The sequence below is a fragment of the Corvus brachyrhynchos genome, unplaced genomic scaffold, assembly GCF_000691975.1.
Source record: "Corvus brachyrhynchos isolate BGI_N302 unplaced genomic scaffold, ASM69197v1 scaffold219, whole genome shotgun sequence".
Lineage (NCBI taxonomy): Eukaryota > Metazoa > Chordata > Aves > Passeriformes > Corvidae > Corvus > Corvus brachyrhynchos.
In genome coordinates, this window is record NW_008240034.1 from 1,043,108 (window position 1) to 1,057,312 (window position 14,205).

The 14,205-nt window shown below is 54.7% G+C and overlaps 3 protein-coding genes across 3 annotated transcripts in view; all 3 read left to right on the forward strand.

Moving 5' to 3' along the window:
• Window positions 1-14,205, forward strand: part of CDC34 (cell division cycle 34) — a 25,335-nt gene that overhangs the window by 4,157 nt on the left and 6,973 nt on the right. The window contains exon 2 of the mRNA XM_008641030.2: window positions 868-872. The gene's annotated coding sequence lies outside the window, so the exon portion shown is untranslated. The remainder of the gene's footprint in view (window positions 1-867; window positions 873-14,205) is intronic.
• Window positions 170-9,091, forward strand: LOC103622126 (hippocampus abundant transcript 1 protein). Its single transcript, XM_008641027.2, has 11 exons — window positions 170-322; window positions 810-872; window positions 1,909-2,036; window positions 2,446-2,560; window positions 3,047-3,265; window positions 3,444-3,557; window positions 4,027-4,098; window positions 4,335-4,447; window positions 4,549-4,646; window positions 5,195-5,361; window positions 5,444-9,091. Exons 1-11 carry the CDS (start codon window positions 185-187, stop codon window positions 5,651-5,653), a joined length of 1,437 nt encoding a protein of 478 aa, XP_008639249.2. The 5' UTR covers window positions 170-184; the 3' UTR covers window positions 5,654-9,091.
• On the forward strand, window positions 9,176-14,199 carry MADCAM1 (mucosal vascular addressin cell adhesion molecule 1). Its single transcript, XM_008641029.2, has 5 exons — window positions 9,176-11,830; window positions 12,009-12,275; window positions 12,402-12,713; window positions 12,956-13,537; window positions 13,703-14,199. Exons 1-5 carry the CDS (start codon window positions 11,779-11,781, stop codon window positions 13,813-13,815), a joined length of 1,326 nt encoding a protein of 441 aa, XP_008639251.1. The 5' UTR covers window positions 9,176-11,778; the 3' UTR covers window positions 13,816-14,199.

Sequence of the window (14,205 nt, forward strand, 5' to 3'; positions counted from 1 at the left end):
CGTTCCTGGGCAGCAAAACCGCCGCGGGCCCGGGCAGGGAATGCCCCGCCGGCCTGCTGGGGCTGGCTTTAGGCACCCTAGGCTGTCTGTAGTCTGTGAGCAGAAACAACGTTTCAGAACAGTATCTCTGCTTTCTCTCGCGTTTCCGATCCCGCTCAGCTGCGTGAGCTCTCTGAAATGCAGGATGAGGCTGCTGAAAGGTTTTTTACTTTGCTCTGTTTTGCAGCGACAGGGGCTCGGGGAGCCCAGCGTGTACCACGCTGTGGTGGTGATTTTCCTGGAGTTCTTTGCCTGGGGGCTGCTGACCACGCCGATGCTGACAGTGAGTGTGTCTCCATGGGAACTCTCCTGGGGCTCCTGAGAATGAAGGTCTTAGCACAACCTTTCCATGGGGAACTGTGGAAAAGGAGTATTTGGTTATGAAAAAACATTTAGACATATTAACTTGGCAATATAAAATGCAAATCCAAACATACAGACAGCACGAAGGGACCCACAGGGAAGTGATGTGGTGACATAAAGTAAAACCAGAGGGGATTCAGGTGATGTGGAAAGCATGTTTGAGGCTCTCTGAGCCTCACCCAAGTTTGCTGGAACGATTTATAGACCTGGAAAATGTTGAAGATGGTGGTTTCCTGTACTGGGAAGGGCAGGCAGAGCTCCTCAGGTAGAAGCATTGTTGGCAGGATATTTCGCCTTTTCCCTGGATTGTGCCCTTCCAGGCCTCTGGCTGCCAAATGCTTATGGAAATTCTGCAAAAGTTGCTAGCTCTGACTTTTTCATTTGGTTTTGGTTTGTCTTCCCTCCAGGTCTTACATCAGACTTTTCCTCAGCACACGTTCCTGATGAATGGCCTGATTCATGGAGTCAAGGTAAGGAATATTCCTTCAAGATTTCCTTTAAATCTGCCATCAGTGCAAGAAGGGACAAGCCATTATTATCCATGTAATTTGCTGATGTCAAACAATATTTGGCCAGTTTGGGGGGCTCTGGCAAACCTGGTGCAAAAGGAAGGACACAGACATGGGGCAGCTTGTGCAGCTGATTCTACTGAGTGGGAGTGACAAGGTGCTGCTTGTCAGCGTGGGGCTTCAGTTACACCAGCTGTGTGTTTCAGCTGGAAATATTCTCATCAGCATGAGATCAGCCCTGTGCCCATCCTCTGGAGCATAACAGAGTGAAAAATCAGTGACATCTGAACTTATTAGTAATAGAAACTGAAACCAAGCAGCCTCAGTGACCTCCAGGCAGGAGGTGGGATTGTGCTGTGGCACAGGGAGTGGGAATGGGGAGCTTCTTGCACTAGACCAGCATTCCCAGAGCAGAATTGCAGGCAACAATAGTGAACAGGCAATAATCCTGTGTTCTGACTGGGGAATCAGGCAAAACAGACCGTTCTTGGCTGTCTCTGGCAAGAGGATCTTGGAAAACAGACCCAGATGGGTTTGCTGGGCACTTGCCATCAGCACTGAAAGGCTCTGCCCTGCCTGCCTCAGGCTTGGGAAACATGGAAAGGCCTTGAATAATTTTATTTGTCCTTAATGGCCCTGGCTTCTCATTGTGTCTGTCCTGTCTCCACCTACAAGGGAAAGCTTTCCCCAGAACTGCAGCAGCTGTTGCCATGGTGGAGCTGTGCCAGCAGCTTTCCAGGTCCTGGCGGGGCTGCCTGGGTGCCCACACCACAGGCAAAGGCTGCAGGGAGCAGGAGGGAGCAGCAGTGCTCAGTGGGGCCTTGCTAGTCAAGGATTGGTTTTTCCCTCCCAAAAAGGATATGGGGAGTTTAGTAAACTGCTCTTTTGTAACAGGATTGCTGCTTGTAGCAATCAGGAATGGGTTGTGTCCTCCTGATGTGGTTGACAGCTCTCACTGAGGGGTTTCTCTGTCCTCTGGTCTGTCCATCCATCCCAGGGTCTGCTCTCTTTCCTAAGTGCCCCGCTGATTGGTGCTCTCTCTGATGTCTGGGGCAGGAAATCCTTCCTCCTTCTCACCGTCTTCTTCACGTGTGCACCAATTCCCCTGATGAAGATCAGCCCATGGTGAGTTCACCCTCAGTACAGCCCCGGGGTTCTGAGGAGGGGAAGGAGCACAAGGCTGAAGGAGGAGGGTTTGCAGGTGCTCGTTTCAGGATGAGATGGAAGAGTCTCATCCATCTCAAGAATGGAGGAGGATGCTCAGCCTAGAGACTGACTCACCTGGTTCTGCTGGAGGGTTCAGTTGGGAATAAAGGATTGGTCTGTTCTCTCTGCTTGTTCCCCTGCTCACTGCATTGCATCTATTAGGGAAAATAAGTGATAAAACTTCAGGGGTCTCCAGACCTAAACTCCATGTTCCCGAGCCTCTTCTGGTGTGTTGGAGGAACTGAGGGGAAAACAAGGGAGAGGCTCTGCTTCAGCAGCTGTGGACTGTGGTGTGGTTGCTCTCTAAGTCTGCCTTCGGCTCTTCCAGGTGGTACTTTGCTGTCATTTCCATGTCTGGAGTGTTTGCTGTCACCTTTTCCGTGATTTTTGCCTATGTTGCCGATATCACACAGGAGCATGAGCGCAGCACGGCGTACGGCCTGGTAAGGAGCTGAGTCACTGTCCTGGCTCTTGAAAGAAATATTTGAGGCTTTGCAGATAGGAGAGGTATAAAATTAGGGTGGAAGATTTATTGACTAATCATACAGTCTCCCTGTCCTTTTGTTTGGGATTTAGCTCTGAGGGGGAGGCTGATCTCTGCTCACTCTGAGTGCTGGCTGTGTTGTATAAACCATCCTGGCCCTTGAGCTTCTCCACACCAGGAGAGGGGGGCCTGTGATGCTTGGCGTGATCCTGTCCTTCTTGTCGCTTTACTGGACAGGACCATATGGGAATTGCTAGGACATCTTTGATTTCCATTTGCTAGAACTTAGCCCAGGTGCACCAAGAGAACGTGTCATGTCTCTGCACAGGAGTGAATTCTTGTTTACCTCTCCATCAAAGATGCCAGAAGGAGTTGCCCTGCGTCACTGGGGAGGAGGAAATGAGCTCTAGGAAGAAGAGGCTGTAGGGATGTTTTATGCTTCCAGGTGTCAGCCACGTTTGCTGCCAGTCTGGTCACCAGCCCGGCCATCGGCGCGTACCTTTCCCAAGCCTACGGTGACACCTTGGTGGTTGTGCTGGCTTCGGGGGTTGCTTTGCTGGATATTGGCTTCATCCTGCTGGCTGTGCCCGAGTCGCTGCCTGAAGAGATGCGCCCGGTCTCCTGGGGAGCCCCAATCTCCTGGGAACAAGCTGACCCATTCGCTGTGAGTGAGCCTGCTGCTGTTTTCCTGTGTGCTGGTAATGCTTAATGTTTGCTTTAGTCCTGCTGATTTTTAAGATGTTAAGCCCTTGGTTTGGCTGTCTTTGTACCTGGAGATTATTCAGTGATATTAAGTCAAATTTAAAAACATTTTTTCTCATTCCTCACCCCTTTCCCTGCAGTCCTTGCGGAAGGTGGGTCAGGACTCCACAGTGCTGCTCATCTGTATCACCGTCTTTCTCTCCTACCTTCCCGAGGCCGGCCAGTACTCCAGCTTCTTCCTGTACCTGCGACAGGTCAGTCTGGCAAGGGAGGTAAAGCTCTGGGTGCAGGAAATCCTGGTCTATAAATACGATCATACTTGTGTCACCTGTCCCAAGGTGGCTTTTCTTGGCCAATAACTCAGTAAAGCTGAAGCTGTAAGAAATAATTACTTGTTCTAGCTCTCCTGAAAAATGTGTGAGCCTGGTGACTGCTCTGTAGGCATTGCCAAGGGCAAGGCCTGGCTTGGCTCCTTGCTGGTATCTGCCTGGCCATCCTGGCTGTGCCACCTTCAGGCACTGACAGGAGAGCCCAGTGATTTAAAACTGTTTCTTCAGCTAGAGGAAAATGTTCTGTTTGATTCCTGTGGCAGCCCAGAGGCAATGGCTGTTAATGTGCAGGTCCCTGAGAAGCAAATTCAGTAAACATGAGTGACATTGATGGAGGGGCTCTTGTCACCTGGTACAAATCTGCCTGAAAAGTCCCTCTTTGGTGTTTTCACAGGTCATTGGCTTTTCCTCAGAGACTGTAGCAGCCTTTATCGGTGTAGTTGGAATTCTCTCTATACTGGCTCAGGTAAGAAGCAATTTCTGTCTTGGTTTGAGCAGTCTGCTGTAAGAATGTCCAAAATTTCTGGTTTTGGGGCCTCTGAGTTGTCAGAACTGGGGCCACACAGACTTTGGAAACAGAAGATCTGGAACTGGGAGGGACCCACAAGGATCATCAAGGTCCCTCAGGTTTCTGTCCTCTTGTCTCCTGGTGTTGCCCTCTTTCTTTGCCCCTGCCTTGAAAACACCTGTTTTTCTTTCCAGACAGTCGTGTTGGGCATTCTCATGCGTTCGATAGGAAATAAAAACACCATCCTGCTGGGACTAGGCTTCCAGATCCTGCAGCTTGCCTGGTACGGCTTTGGATCACAGCCTTGGTGAGGGTTTGCCCACGTTTCTCTCCCTCTGTGGCCGCTCCTGCCCTGCAGCACAGGGCGAGGCTGTGGCTGTTCCTCACAGCTGCCTCCTTCCTCCCCAGGATGATGTGGGCAGCGGGAGCTGTGGCTGCCATGTCCAGCATCACCTTCCCAGCCATCAGTGCCATGGTGTCAAGGAACACAGACCCTGACCAGCAGGGTGAGTGCTTGGGGACCCATTTGATGGGGGGGGTTCATCCCAGCAGGTGCTGAGCTGGCACAAGGGCAGGTTCTTGGCCATGGTAGTGGAGGGGTGGGCAGGAACATCTGTGCCAGCTGTGGGGTGTCACTGTACTCACAGCAGTATTGACACTCTTATCTTTGACCACGGCTGGTGCTTTGCAAAGGAACTCCCAAATCATGCATGTGGGTGTTTGGTGTTGTCTCTCTGAGGCAGAGGAGGCTGCTGCAGTTTGCCTGCCTCACAGTACATCTCCGAGTCCTCAATTAAATTCCAGTTCATTAGAAATTGTTGCTTGATGTGCCCATGCTTATTTCAGTCTGCAAAGCAGCAAGCCCAGCATTACTGATTTTTGTAGAACCTGGCACTGAGTGAAACTGCTCATCTGCAAACCCCTTCCCCTGTGGGGGGTGCATGTCAGTCCAGATCCAAGTGCTTGATCCTGTCTCTAAATATCTCTAAATATGTATCCTCAAATCAAACAAGTTTCTTTGGAAAGCTGGAGGCATTCCTCACTCTGTCCCCAGGTGTGGTGCAGGGGATGATCACTGGAATTCGGGGTCTGTGTAACGGCCTGGGGCCAGCGCTCTATGGCTTTGTCTTCTATCTCTTCCACGTGGAGCTGAACGAAATGGCCGAGGTGGAAACTTTGGGCAAGGCCTCCAAACCCAACATGGCTAACCCTACGGATGAGGTACCTGTTCAGCTTCTCACTCTGTTTGCCGGGCTGTGTTTGCCCTCGTGCTTGAATCATTCCTGTGTATCTCTCTCTACAGAGCAGCATCATCCCTGGGCCACCCTTCCTGTTCGGGGCGTGCTCCGTGCTGCTGTCACTGCTGGTGGCCCTGTTCATTCCGGAACACAACCTGGCGCTGAGGTCAGGCAGCCACAAGAAGCACAGTACGGGAGCCCAGGCCCACCCCCACAGCCCACCAGCTGGGGGGTCTGATGGCAAGGAGCCCCTGCTGGAGGACAGCAGTGTGTGAGGTGGGACAGGGGATCTGCCTCGTGGCTCGACTCCACATCAAGGACGGACTCAGCAGGAGTTCGGGGAGGGGGAGAGAGGGATCTGAGGTAATAGACTGTGCCACTAACAGCTACTGAGGAGGGACGAGGTTTCCCTTCGAGCCAAATACACCCAGCTGGTGCAAAAATGGAATTGTATCACCTGGTGCTGATGGAAAGGGGAGATACGGAACTGCTCCACTGGAGGGATAGTTCTGGAAAGCAAACCTGCCCTTGTACGTGACCCCTGCGCCCCGTGGTGTGCCCTGCCAAACCCTCCGCTTGCCGGTCACGGGAGATGGAGCCAGCGTGGTCTGTGTTTGGTGGGAGCTCACTGAGCTGCCCCTGGAATAAAATATGGCATTTGCTCCATGCCCCATCCCTGATACAGCTGGTTCCTGCTGCTGGCCCCTGGCACCCCCTGCACGCTGTGTGCTGTGGTGACACGCTGAGGGGACAGGGTGCGTGTGTGAAGCACAGGGAGCGGAGCTGTGAGCTTCCTCTCTGCTGGAGGGCCTGAGGAATTTGCCCGTTCTGCCCCAAGTGAAACTTAGACCAAAAAATATATAGATCTACTGACTTAATGTTCTGATGAAGAGGATAAAAATGAAGAAGTCGCAGCTGACACAAGGGAGAATGGGCAGGTGAGAGAAGGGCAACTACGTGAATTACAAATGCTTGGATGGCCACAACGGCTGCATTTCTGTTTGGTTTTCTTCTTCTTGTCACTTTGAGGTGACATTTGCCTGTTGCTGCCTCCAGGGTCAGTAGGTAGAAGGATTTTTTCAGATATCTTTTTCTGGAGTTGTGAGGGTTGTTTAGGAGGTACAGTTCTCTGGGAGGTTGGAGAAACAACTAGACTGTGCTGAGCACTTTGGAGACGTGTGGTTTCCTGGGAGAAAGGTCAGAGAAATGACTCTTTACCTTGAGCACTTGTATAAAGCATGTTGGTTTGTCCCTGGGCTCCTGCCGTCTGATGCTAAACCCAAAGTGTCCAGAGCTGGTTTGTTCTCAACCCAATAGGTCCTGATGGTGAAGGCTGTGTTGAGTTGAACTTAGGGGTTTGGATTCCATGTGGCATTTCTGAGCCTGCTGTGGAGGCTTTTGTTTATGGAATGGTGGAATTGCAACCTCTGCTGCAGGCTCAGCTCTGCTCAGAAAGAGCAGGAGGTGCATGGAGTGTTGTGAAAGGAGCTGAGGCAAACAGGGAATGTGTGGTTGTTTATAGAAATGTGGCAGAGGGCAGGAAACAATTGTTCTCGTTTGAGTAAATAAGTGGTGGCATTGAGCAGTTCTGGGAAGTAAGGACCAAACTGAGGACACTTCAGGAATCCTTTGTTAAGGAAGTTGAGTGTGCAGCAGCCAAACCAGTCTTGCCTTGGCTGTTCTCTGGCTGGGGTCCCCTCTCTGTGGGTTTGGGGAAGGTTACCCAGGGGAGAGCAGCCAAAAGGGAGGGAGTGCTGGCCCTTTACATCGTGGATCTTTGCAGACATACACAGCAGCGACTGCAAATGCCATTTGGTTATTGGAGGTGGGTATTTAAGTGAAAGAGTTGACAGTTTGCTTTGCATTGATCTGGCCTGGTGGCAGCTCCCGTGCTCAGAACTAGGAGCAGCTGGGACACGGAGGGATGCTGAGGTGGGTCTGGCTGCAGGTCTGGGGAGCAGAGCCAGCAGGAACTTCCTTGACCTGCTGTGACTCCGTTTTTCCTAAGCTCCTTGTGGTGACACTCCCAATTCCCAAACATTACTGGGATGGTCAGTAACTGTGTGTGCATGGCAAGCTTTTATCCTGAAGGAAATCCCGTCACTTGCACTTCCAGGCAGCAGTTCCCCCACCTCTGTATTCCTCACAAAAATGCCTTTTTTTAGATGGGACTTTCACCAAGTCCTGGCAATCCGTTGATTTACAATGGATTAAAGTGAGCTGAAGTAGGTTTTTCCCTCACACACAGATGAAATAAAACACAGAATCATTACCTCGCTCACACGGAGGCAGTCGGAGCTTCACGGGTACAATATAGCGACACGTTACAAAAAGACAAGCATAATTTATATGATATAAAGTATATAGAGATATATTTTTAAAAGTCTTCTCCCTTATTGCATAGTTTGTTGAAACCAATGTATTTCTGGTCCCATTCCCTCTCACCACTGCTGCTGCCTCTCAGCCCCTCCTTCCCCTCAGACCCCAGAACTTTCCAGCAATCTTCCCTCCCCAGTCCCATCCCTCATGATGTGACCCCTGAGCTTCTGGTGATGCTGACTTGTGCGTCGTGGGCCTGGAGTGTTTTGGTCCCTTTGTCAGCCCCCAAACTCGGGGCCAGGTGCTGCCAGCAGGTGACTGCCAGGTCAGGGGCTGTGGCCTGGTTGGTGACCAGCTGTCACTGGGCACCAGTGGGGTTATGGCACTGGGCAGCCAACGTGGGGATACGGCAGCGAGTGGATGGAGGCGGGGTACAGCACCAGGCAGCAGCAGGAACTCTACAGGTGCCATTACCAACAGCAAGGTGGCTTCTGCTGGTGTGCAGACCTGGGACCAGGGGCTCTCTGAGGTGCAGGGCTGCTGGGAGCAAGCAGGGATTCCTTCCCACCCCATTGGGATTCCTCTCACCTGGTTCAGTGGGGCCTTGGCCTGGTGCCTCCCCTTCCCTCGGCACAGGGCTGTGACCCCTGCACTGTTCTGCCTTGACGTGACAGAGCGGGAGCTGGGCCAAGCGGTGCTGGAGTTGAAGTTACCGGAGCTGAATGAAGAACGACTTGTTCTGAAGGGCCGGTGCTTCCGCAGCATCCCACGTGGAGGCTGGAAAGGCTGTGTGGAGCATTCAGCTAGTTTTGCCAATTTTTGTTACTTTATATGAAAATGCAACTTTTTAAAAAGGAGTCTTTTCTTAAAATCCCCTTGATCTGCTGTGCAGTACCTGAGCCTGGCTGTTTAACATCGGGATTCCCAGGATTTGTCTGCAGGGACTTACAATTCAGGATGGTAACAGCAACGCCCAAACACAAGGTAAAAATCATCTCAACTACCTGTCTGCAGTCCTGGCATTAACAGCCACAGGTCAAGTGAGTTTCAACTGATCTTGTTGCGTTAAAAACCTGAGTTGCACCACTGCTTTCTCTTCTGCCATTAATTTTGCAAAGTAGTAACTTTTTACTTCCCTGTTTTTATTCTTTCTCTGCACTCCAAAGGCTGTTGACAGCTGTGGTATCTTTAAAGCGTGGGCATGGGATGAGTCCCCGCCGTTCCCTGGGAACGGCCCCACCTCTGCTCTTTCACAGTTCACCATCATGTGCGTTCGTGTGTCTCTTTTTTAAGCTAACGATAAAATGTATTTATTTCGGTTCAGGTTGTGTTTGGAACTGGCTAATCTCTCCCTCTGATGGATTATTTATTAAACTGCTGCTTTCCTGTTGTGTCGAAGGTCTCTGTCCTTGTTTCTCTCCCTCACCGGTGGTACCAGGCAGCTTCTGCCCAGAATTGAAATTCCCCTTGAGAATTGTGTGAAGATGTGGGACAGATTTGGGAGAGCTGGGTCAGGGCTTTCAGTCCCTGCACCAGCCCAGGATGGGTAGCAGGTCCCTGGCTCCTGCCTGCCCCACTGGAGCCTCCTCCTGGACTGGTTTTTAGCAGCCCCGACTCTGTTGTCTTAATTTTCAGACAGGCCTAATTTAGATCTTATCTGACTCATTTAAACACTCTTTGTGGTGGCTGAGGACGGTCCTAAGTGAATAATAGAATCCCAAAAAATATGAACACATCCAGGTCAGCTGTGGGATGGGAACTGACACTTGATGGATGGTATCCTGGAAATATGAGCCATTACACAGCCTGTTGCTTCTGTATGTATTTCCTCTGGACTGGAGCTAGCTTTTGTTTTATTGTTTCCATCTTTAACTGAGAGAAAACCCACAAGCTTTTTCATGTGACATCACTGGAGAACAAAGGGTAGGTGTTGCAGTGCAGGATGTTGTTGACCACCCTTCCCCCTGATGCAGTGGTTCCTGGGGAGGTGGCAGAGCCTTGTCCCTGCTGGTGTCGGTGGTGACAGCCTGGGGCTAGACCCCGACCCGAGGGGCTCGGGGGGTATCCTGTGCTGGAGCCAGCACTCGTCCCTTGGTGGTTTGTGTCTCCACACTGAACTGTTCTGTTTCCTGAGCAACATCTCTGGACAAAGTGTTGCCCGGCACGAGTCCCCGCGCCTGCCCTGCGGGAGGAAGCACAGTTGGCTTCCAGGAAAGGTGTTCAGGCCTCTGAGTCTGGAAAACCATCATTCCCTTCGTTCCTTCAAAGGCTTCCTGTGGGGTGGAAAACAGTCCTGGTGTGTAAGCTTGCTCCTTCCACCCTGTGCACGCAACCTGGTGATGTTCCTCTGCTGAGTCCAGGGCAGCGGGAGCTCCTGTGCTCCTCTGGGATGGGGGGGAAGATCTGAATCCATGGAGGAGAGGTCCCAAGCAGGTGGTGGAACGGGTTGTGGTGGGTCACTGCTCAGGAGCCTCGTGAGCAAGAGCTGCCCTGGGGGCTCTGCCACATCACTCTGAGCTGGGCCAAGTCCCCTGACCTGCCCCTGGCTCTGTGGCCAAGCCATTGGAACTGGCCCTTGTGCAGCTGGGCGGTTATCAGGTGTCCTTGACTTCGGTTTCCTCTGTGTTGCCCCCCTCTGCGGGAGGCTGGGGCAGCTCCAGGCACTTCCAAGCCCCAAAACAGAGGAAGTACAGCACAAGGTGCTGGGCTTTCTGGTAACTGCTAATTTCTTGATGTCCAGGAAGGTCCGGGGAAGCTTCTTTTTAAGATAAGGTGGTTCCATAAATGCTCAGCTCTCATTCGGACACTGATCCAGCGGTTTTCTCATCACACCGATGCCGCAATCAGGGTTGTGATGGGAGCGGGAAGTGAAACCCTGGCACCACATGTGTGTCCTCAAAGTTCCCAGACTCGCTGCTGGGAAGAGCCTGGCAGTGTGGGAGCAGCCCTGGCCATGGTTTGTCCCAGGGTTGGGCAGGGGGGCTCTGGCGGCTGCTGGAAAATCCGGGAAGCGGCTCTGTTAACACAGGATGGAAGGAACAAAAACCCCAGCGCCATTAATCACCTGCTTCGGCTGAGTGCGCACATTTGGTGGGGAGTGTTTACAGAGCACTTCCCTTGCTCAGAGGCCTCCTGAACCCTCAGAGAATTAATGGCATGACCTCCTAAAAGGATGCATGGCACACCCAGTGCCCAGAGTAGCCTCTCTGAAGAGTTCCCAGATGGGAAATGTCCAGGTCCTGTGATGACACAGGGTGCAGAGCTGAGCATGTCCCTCTCAGCCCACTGGGACCTTCCCTCAGCCTGGCAGGATGGGATGGGGCAGAATCAGACTCATCTCTCCACGGGGAGCTGGGCCGGAGCGAGGGAGTGATGCCAGACCCGGTGTGAGACCCTGGACCGATGCTGAGGGTCTTGGAGTTGGATAATGCAGGGTGTTCAACACCTTCTCTGTGGTAACACTTTCTCCATCAGTACCACAAGACCAACCCTCACAGGAATATCTGCTTACATCCCTGAAAACACCCTGTTCTAGGTAATCCATGCACCCACCGACAGGGCCGACCACGGGCCCTGGCCCCGCTTTTGGGGCAGGAGCTGACAGAGCCCTTTCCACAGCTCTGTGACCCCAGCAGCTGTTGGGGTCATGGAAAGGCTGGTTTGCCGGGGGCTCTGGGGGAGTGATGTAGCCGGCAAAAAACAGGGATGGAGCTGGATCTGAGCCACATCCCTGGGTGTAGGTGCCTGTGCAGGGGTGGGGTGGGGTGATGGGGTACCCTTCAGGACAGGGACTTTCCCAGGTTTGGGAGGGCTGCCGGCCTGGCCGTCCTCTGGGTGTTGTGTGAGAGCCAAACTTGGAAGAAAATCAGAAACCTCCCTCTGGAAATACCCCTTGGGCTGGAAGTTGTGGCGGTCCTGAGGCCGGTGCTCGTGGGGGCGGTTCCTACAGGGCTTAAGAAGGGCTGAGGTTGGAGCCGGCGGCCAGAAGGAGACAGCCCCGGCCAGCGGCACCCGCTCTCTGGAAGGGGGGAAGGAAGGAAAGAAAGAAGGGAAAACCAGTCCTGCTGCTGCCCTGTGGGTGATGGAGCCAGCTCCTGTCCTTCTCCTCCTCGGCTCGCTGTGGGGCTGCAGCGGTGAGTGCCACGGGGCCAAGAGCCACCCTAATCGCCCGACCCACTGTGCTGCCCGTCACTGAGCCGTGACAGCCACGCTGTCCCCCCGTCGCTGCTGCAGCTCCCTGTCCCAGTGCTCGGAGCTGCGGGGTGCTGGTGATTGTCCCCTCTCCTGACCCTGCACTTTCCTCCTGCCCAGGGCACCCCACTGACAGGCTGGTGGTGACACCGCGGGAGCCGGTGGTGCCGTTTGGGGGCTCGACAGAGCTGAACTGCTCCTTGGCCTGCCCAAGGGGCAAGGTGGAGTGGAGGGGGCTGGACACCGCCCTGGGGACCATCTCCTCCTTCCCCACCCACAGCATCCTGCACATCAGGCACGCCACTGTGGCCACGGAGGGCATGAAGATCTGCCAGGGCAGCTGCCAAGGGCAGCACTACCAGAAAACTGTCACCCTGAAGGTATACGGTAAGCAACTCCCAGCCTGTCTCTCACCGCCTCCCAGCACAGCCCTGGATCCCCGAGGCAGCCCCTTCCCTCCTGAGCTGTGCTGTGCTGCCAAAAATCACCCTTGATGCCGCCACTCCTCTCCAGCCCTCCCAGACACGCTGAGGCTGGAGGCAGCTCCCCAAATCCTGCGCCCAGGACACCCCGCCAACCTGAACTGCTCGGCCGTGCACCTGTATCCCATCACTGGGGTGGCCCTCACCTGGTACCGGGGGCACCAGGTGGTGAAGACAGACTTTGATTTTGAGGAGACCGATGAGGAGCTGTATAACATCGTTTCCATCCTGTCTGTGAATGGGACAGAGGTGGCAGAAGGGGTGGAGTTCAGGTGTGAGGTGACGCTGCATGTCGGGCAGGAGACCTTCACCCAGGTGGCATCTCTGGTGGCAAGCACCAAGGGTGAGTACCAGGAGGGGCTGGGGACCCCAACCCGTGTGTACCCTGCCCTGTGCTCCTCGGAATAGCTCTGCCAAGCAGGAGCAGCCCCCATTTCTGCACCACTCCTGAATCTCCCATCCCCATCCCTGCACCCATCCCTGCCTGTGGTGCCCCTTTGCTCAGGCTCACTGTGCTCAAGGGATGGAGGAGCAAAGGGGCTGCAAGTGAGGTCACCTGTGACCCAGGCTGCTGTGTGTTCACAGCTGTGACGGAGCAGCCGGTGGCTATGGTCACCTCCACAGGGAGCCCCAGCACAGCCAGGCCCGTGGCCACCTCAACACTTCCCCCAGGGCTGAGCATCCCTACAAGTGATCCCACCACAGCACAGGAGCCCAACACTGGGACCACCCTGAATCTGGCTGCTGTCACCAACCCCCCCTCCACAGAGCCCGCTGTGCCCCAGGACCTCATTGCAGGCAGCCCCACGGCACCTGTGGCCACCAACACGCTCCGGCACTCTGGCACGATGGGGACAGGGTCATCTGTGGGGACAGGGTCATCTGTGGGGACAGTGCCTGCCTGCAGCCTGCAGATCTGGTCGCTGCCTCCCACCGGGATGCGGGGCAGGGCCCTGCGCATCGAGTGCCACGCGCAGTGTGCCGGGAACGCCACGGTGCGCTGGCTCCGCACCCCCGCAGCCCTCTCAAAGTACCAGGAGGAGTCCACGGGCAGCAGCTCCACGCTGCGGCTAGACCACGCTGAGCCCTGGCACCAGGGCCGCTACCAGTGCGTCCTGCTCGGCCAACGCGCCCAGATGGTCAGCCTGGAGGTGATGGTCGTGGAAGGTGAGTGGTGGCCTGAGGGCCCTGCCCTGCTCTGCCCTCACTGCTTGGGTGGGGCTGCAGCCCCTCGTGTCGGTGCCACAGTTGGTGCTGGGGGGATTTGCTCACCCCTCAGCATTTGCTGCCCTGGGCAGCGTCGGCTGCAATTACAGCTCCTTGTGTCTGCAGATTCCTTCAGCTTGAGCCCTGCCATTGCTATGGGGACAGCGGGATCCCTCTTGGGGCTCATCGTGGCCGCTGCCGTGTCTCGACGCCTGTGGAAACGATTCAGATCCCGGTAGCAGCTGTCCTAGGAGTGGGACCAACCGACTGATGGCCCCAGCCCTCCAGCCGTGTCCCTGCTGTCCCCCTGTCTGTCGCTGGCTTCGCCCAGCCCCTGGCCAGCAAGGAGTGGGAGCAGGAGTGGGAGCAGCTGCCTGCGGCCACCGCGGAACACAAAGGCTGGAAGGGCAACGAGCAGAGGCGACACAGGGACGGGGCCAGGGACGCTTCCGGGACTGGATCCCCACGGGCTGGCACCGAACACTGGGCTGGGCCCGGTGCTTGGGGCTCCCGGCACCAGCGGACGGGCGGGAGCGCGAAGGCCGCTTGTCCGTCACACCAAAAGGTTCTGAGGCAGCCCCGGGGGCAGCGTGGGCTCGGCGGGGGGGGGGGGGCGGGGGCCCCAAAAA

What these genes read in the sequence shown, in the direction of transcription:
- LOC103622126 (XM_008641027.2), top strand. Translation starts at nt 185, where the DNA reads ATGAGGCTGCTGAAAGGTTTTTTACTTTGCTCTGTTTTGCAGCGACAG. An exon ending in TGACCACGCCGATGCTGACA is followed by an intron (nt 323 to 809) that starts GTGAGTGTGTCT and finishes TCTTCCCTCCAG; the next exon opens with GTCTTACATCAGACTTTTCC. An exon ending in AACAAGCTGACCCATTCGCT is followed by an intron (nt 3,266 to 3,443) that starts GTGAGTGAGCCT and finishes CTTTCCCTGCAG; the next exon opens with TCCTTGCGGAAGGTGGGTCA.
- MADCAM1 (XM_008641029.2), top strand. Translation starts at nt 11,779, where the DNA reads ATGGAGCCAGCTCCTGTCCTTCTCCTCCTCGGCTCGCTGTGGGGCTGC. An exon ending in CTCGCTGTGGGGCTGCAGCG is followed by an intron (nt 11,831 to 12,008) that starts GTGAGTGCCACG and finishes CCTCCTGCCCAG; the next exon opens with GGCACCCCACTGACAGGCTG. An exon ending in TGTCACCCTGAAGGTATACG is followed by an intron (nt 12,276 to 12,401) that starts GTAAGCAACTCC and finishes ACTCCTCTCCAG; the next exon opens with CCCTCCCAGACACGCTGAGG.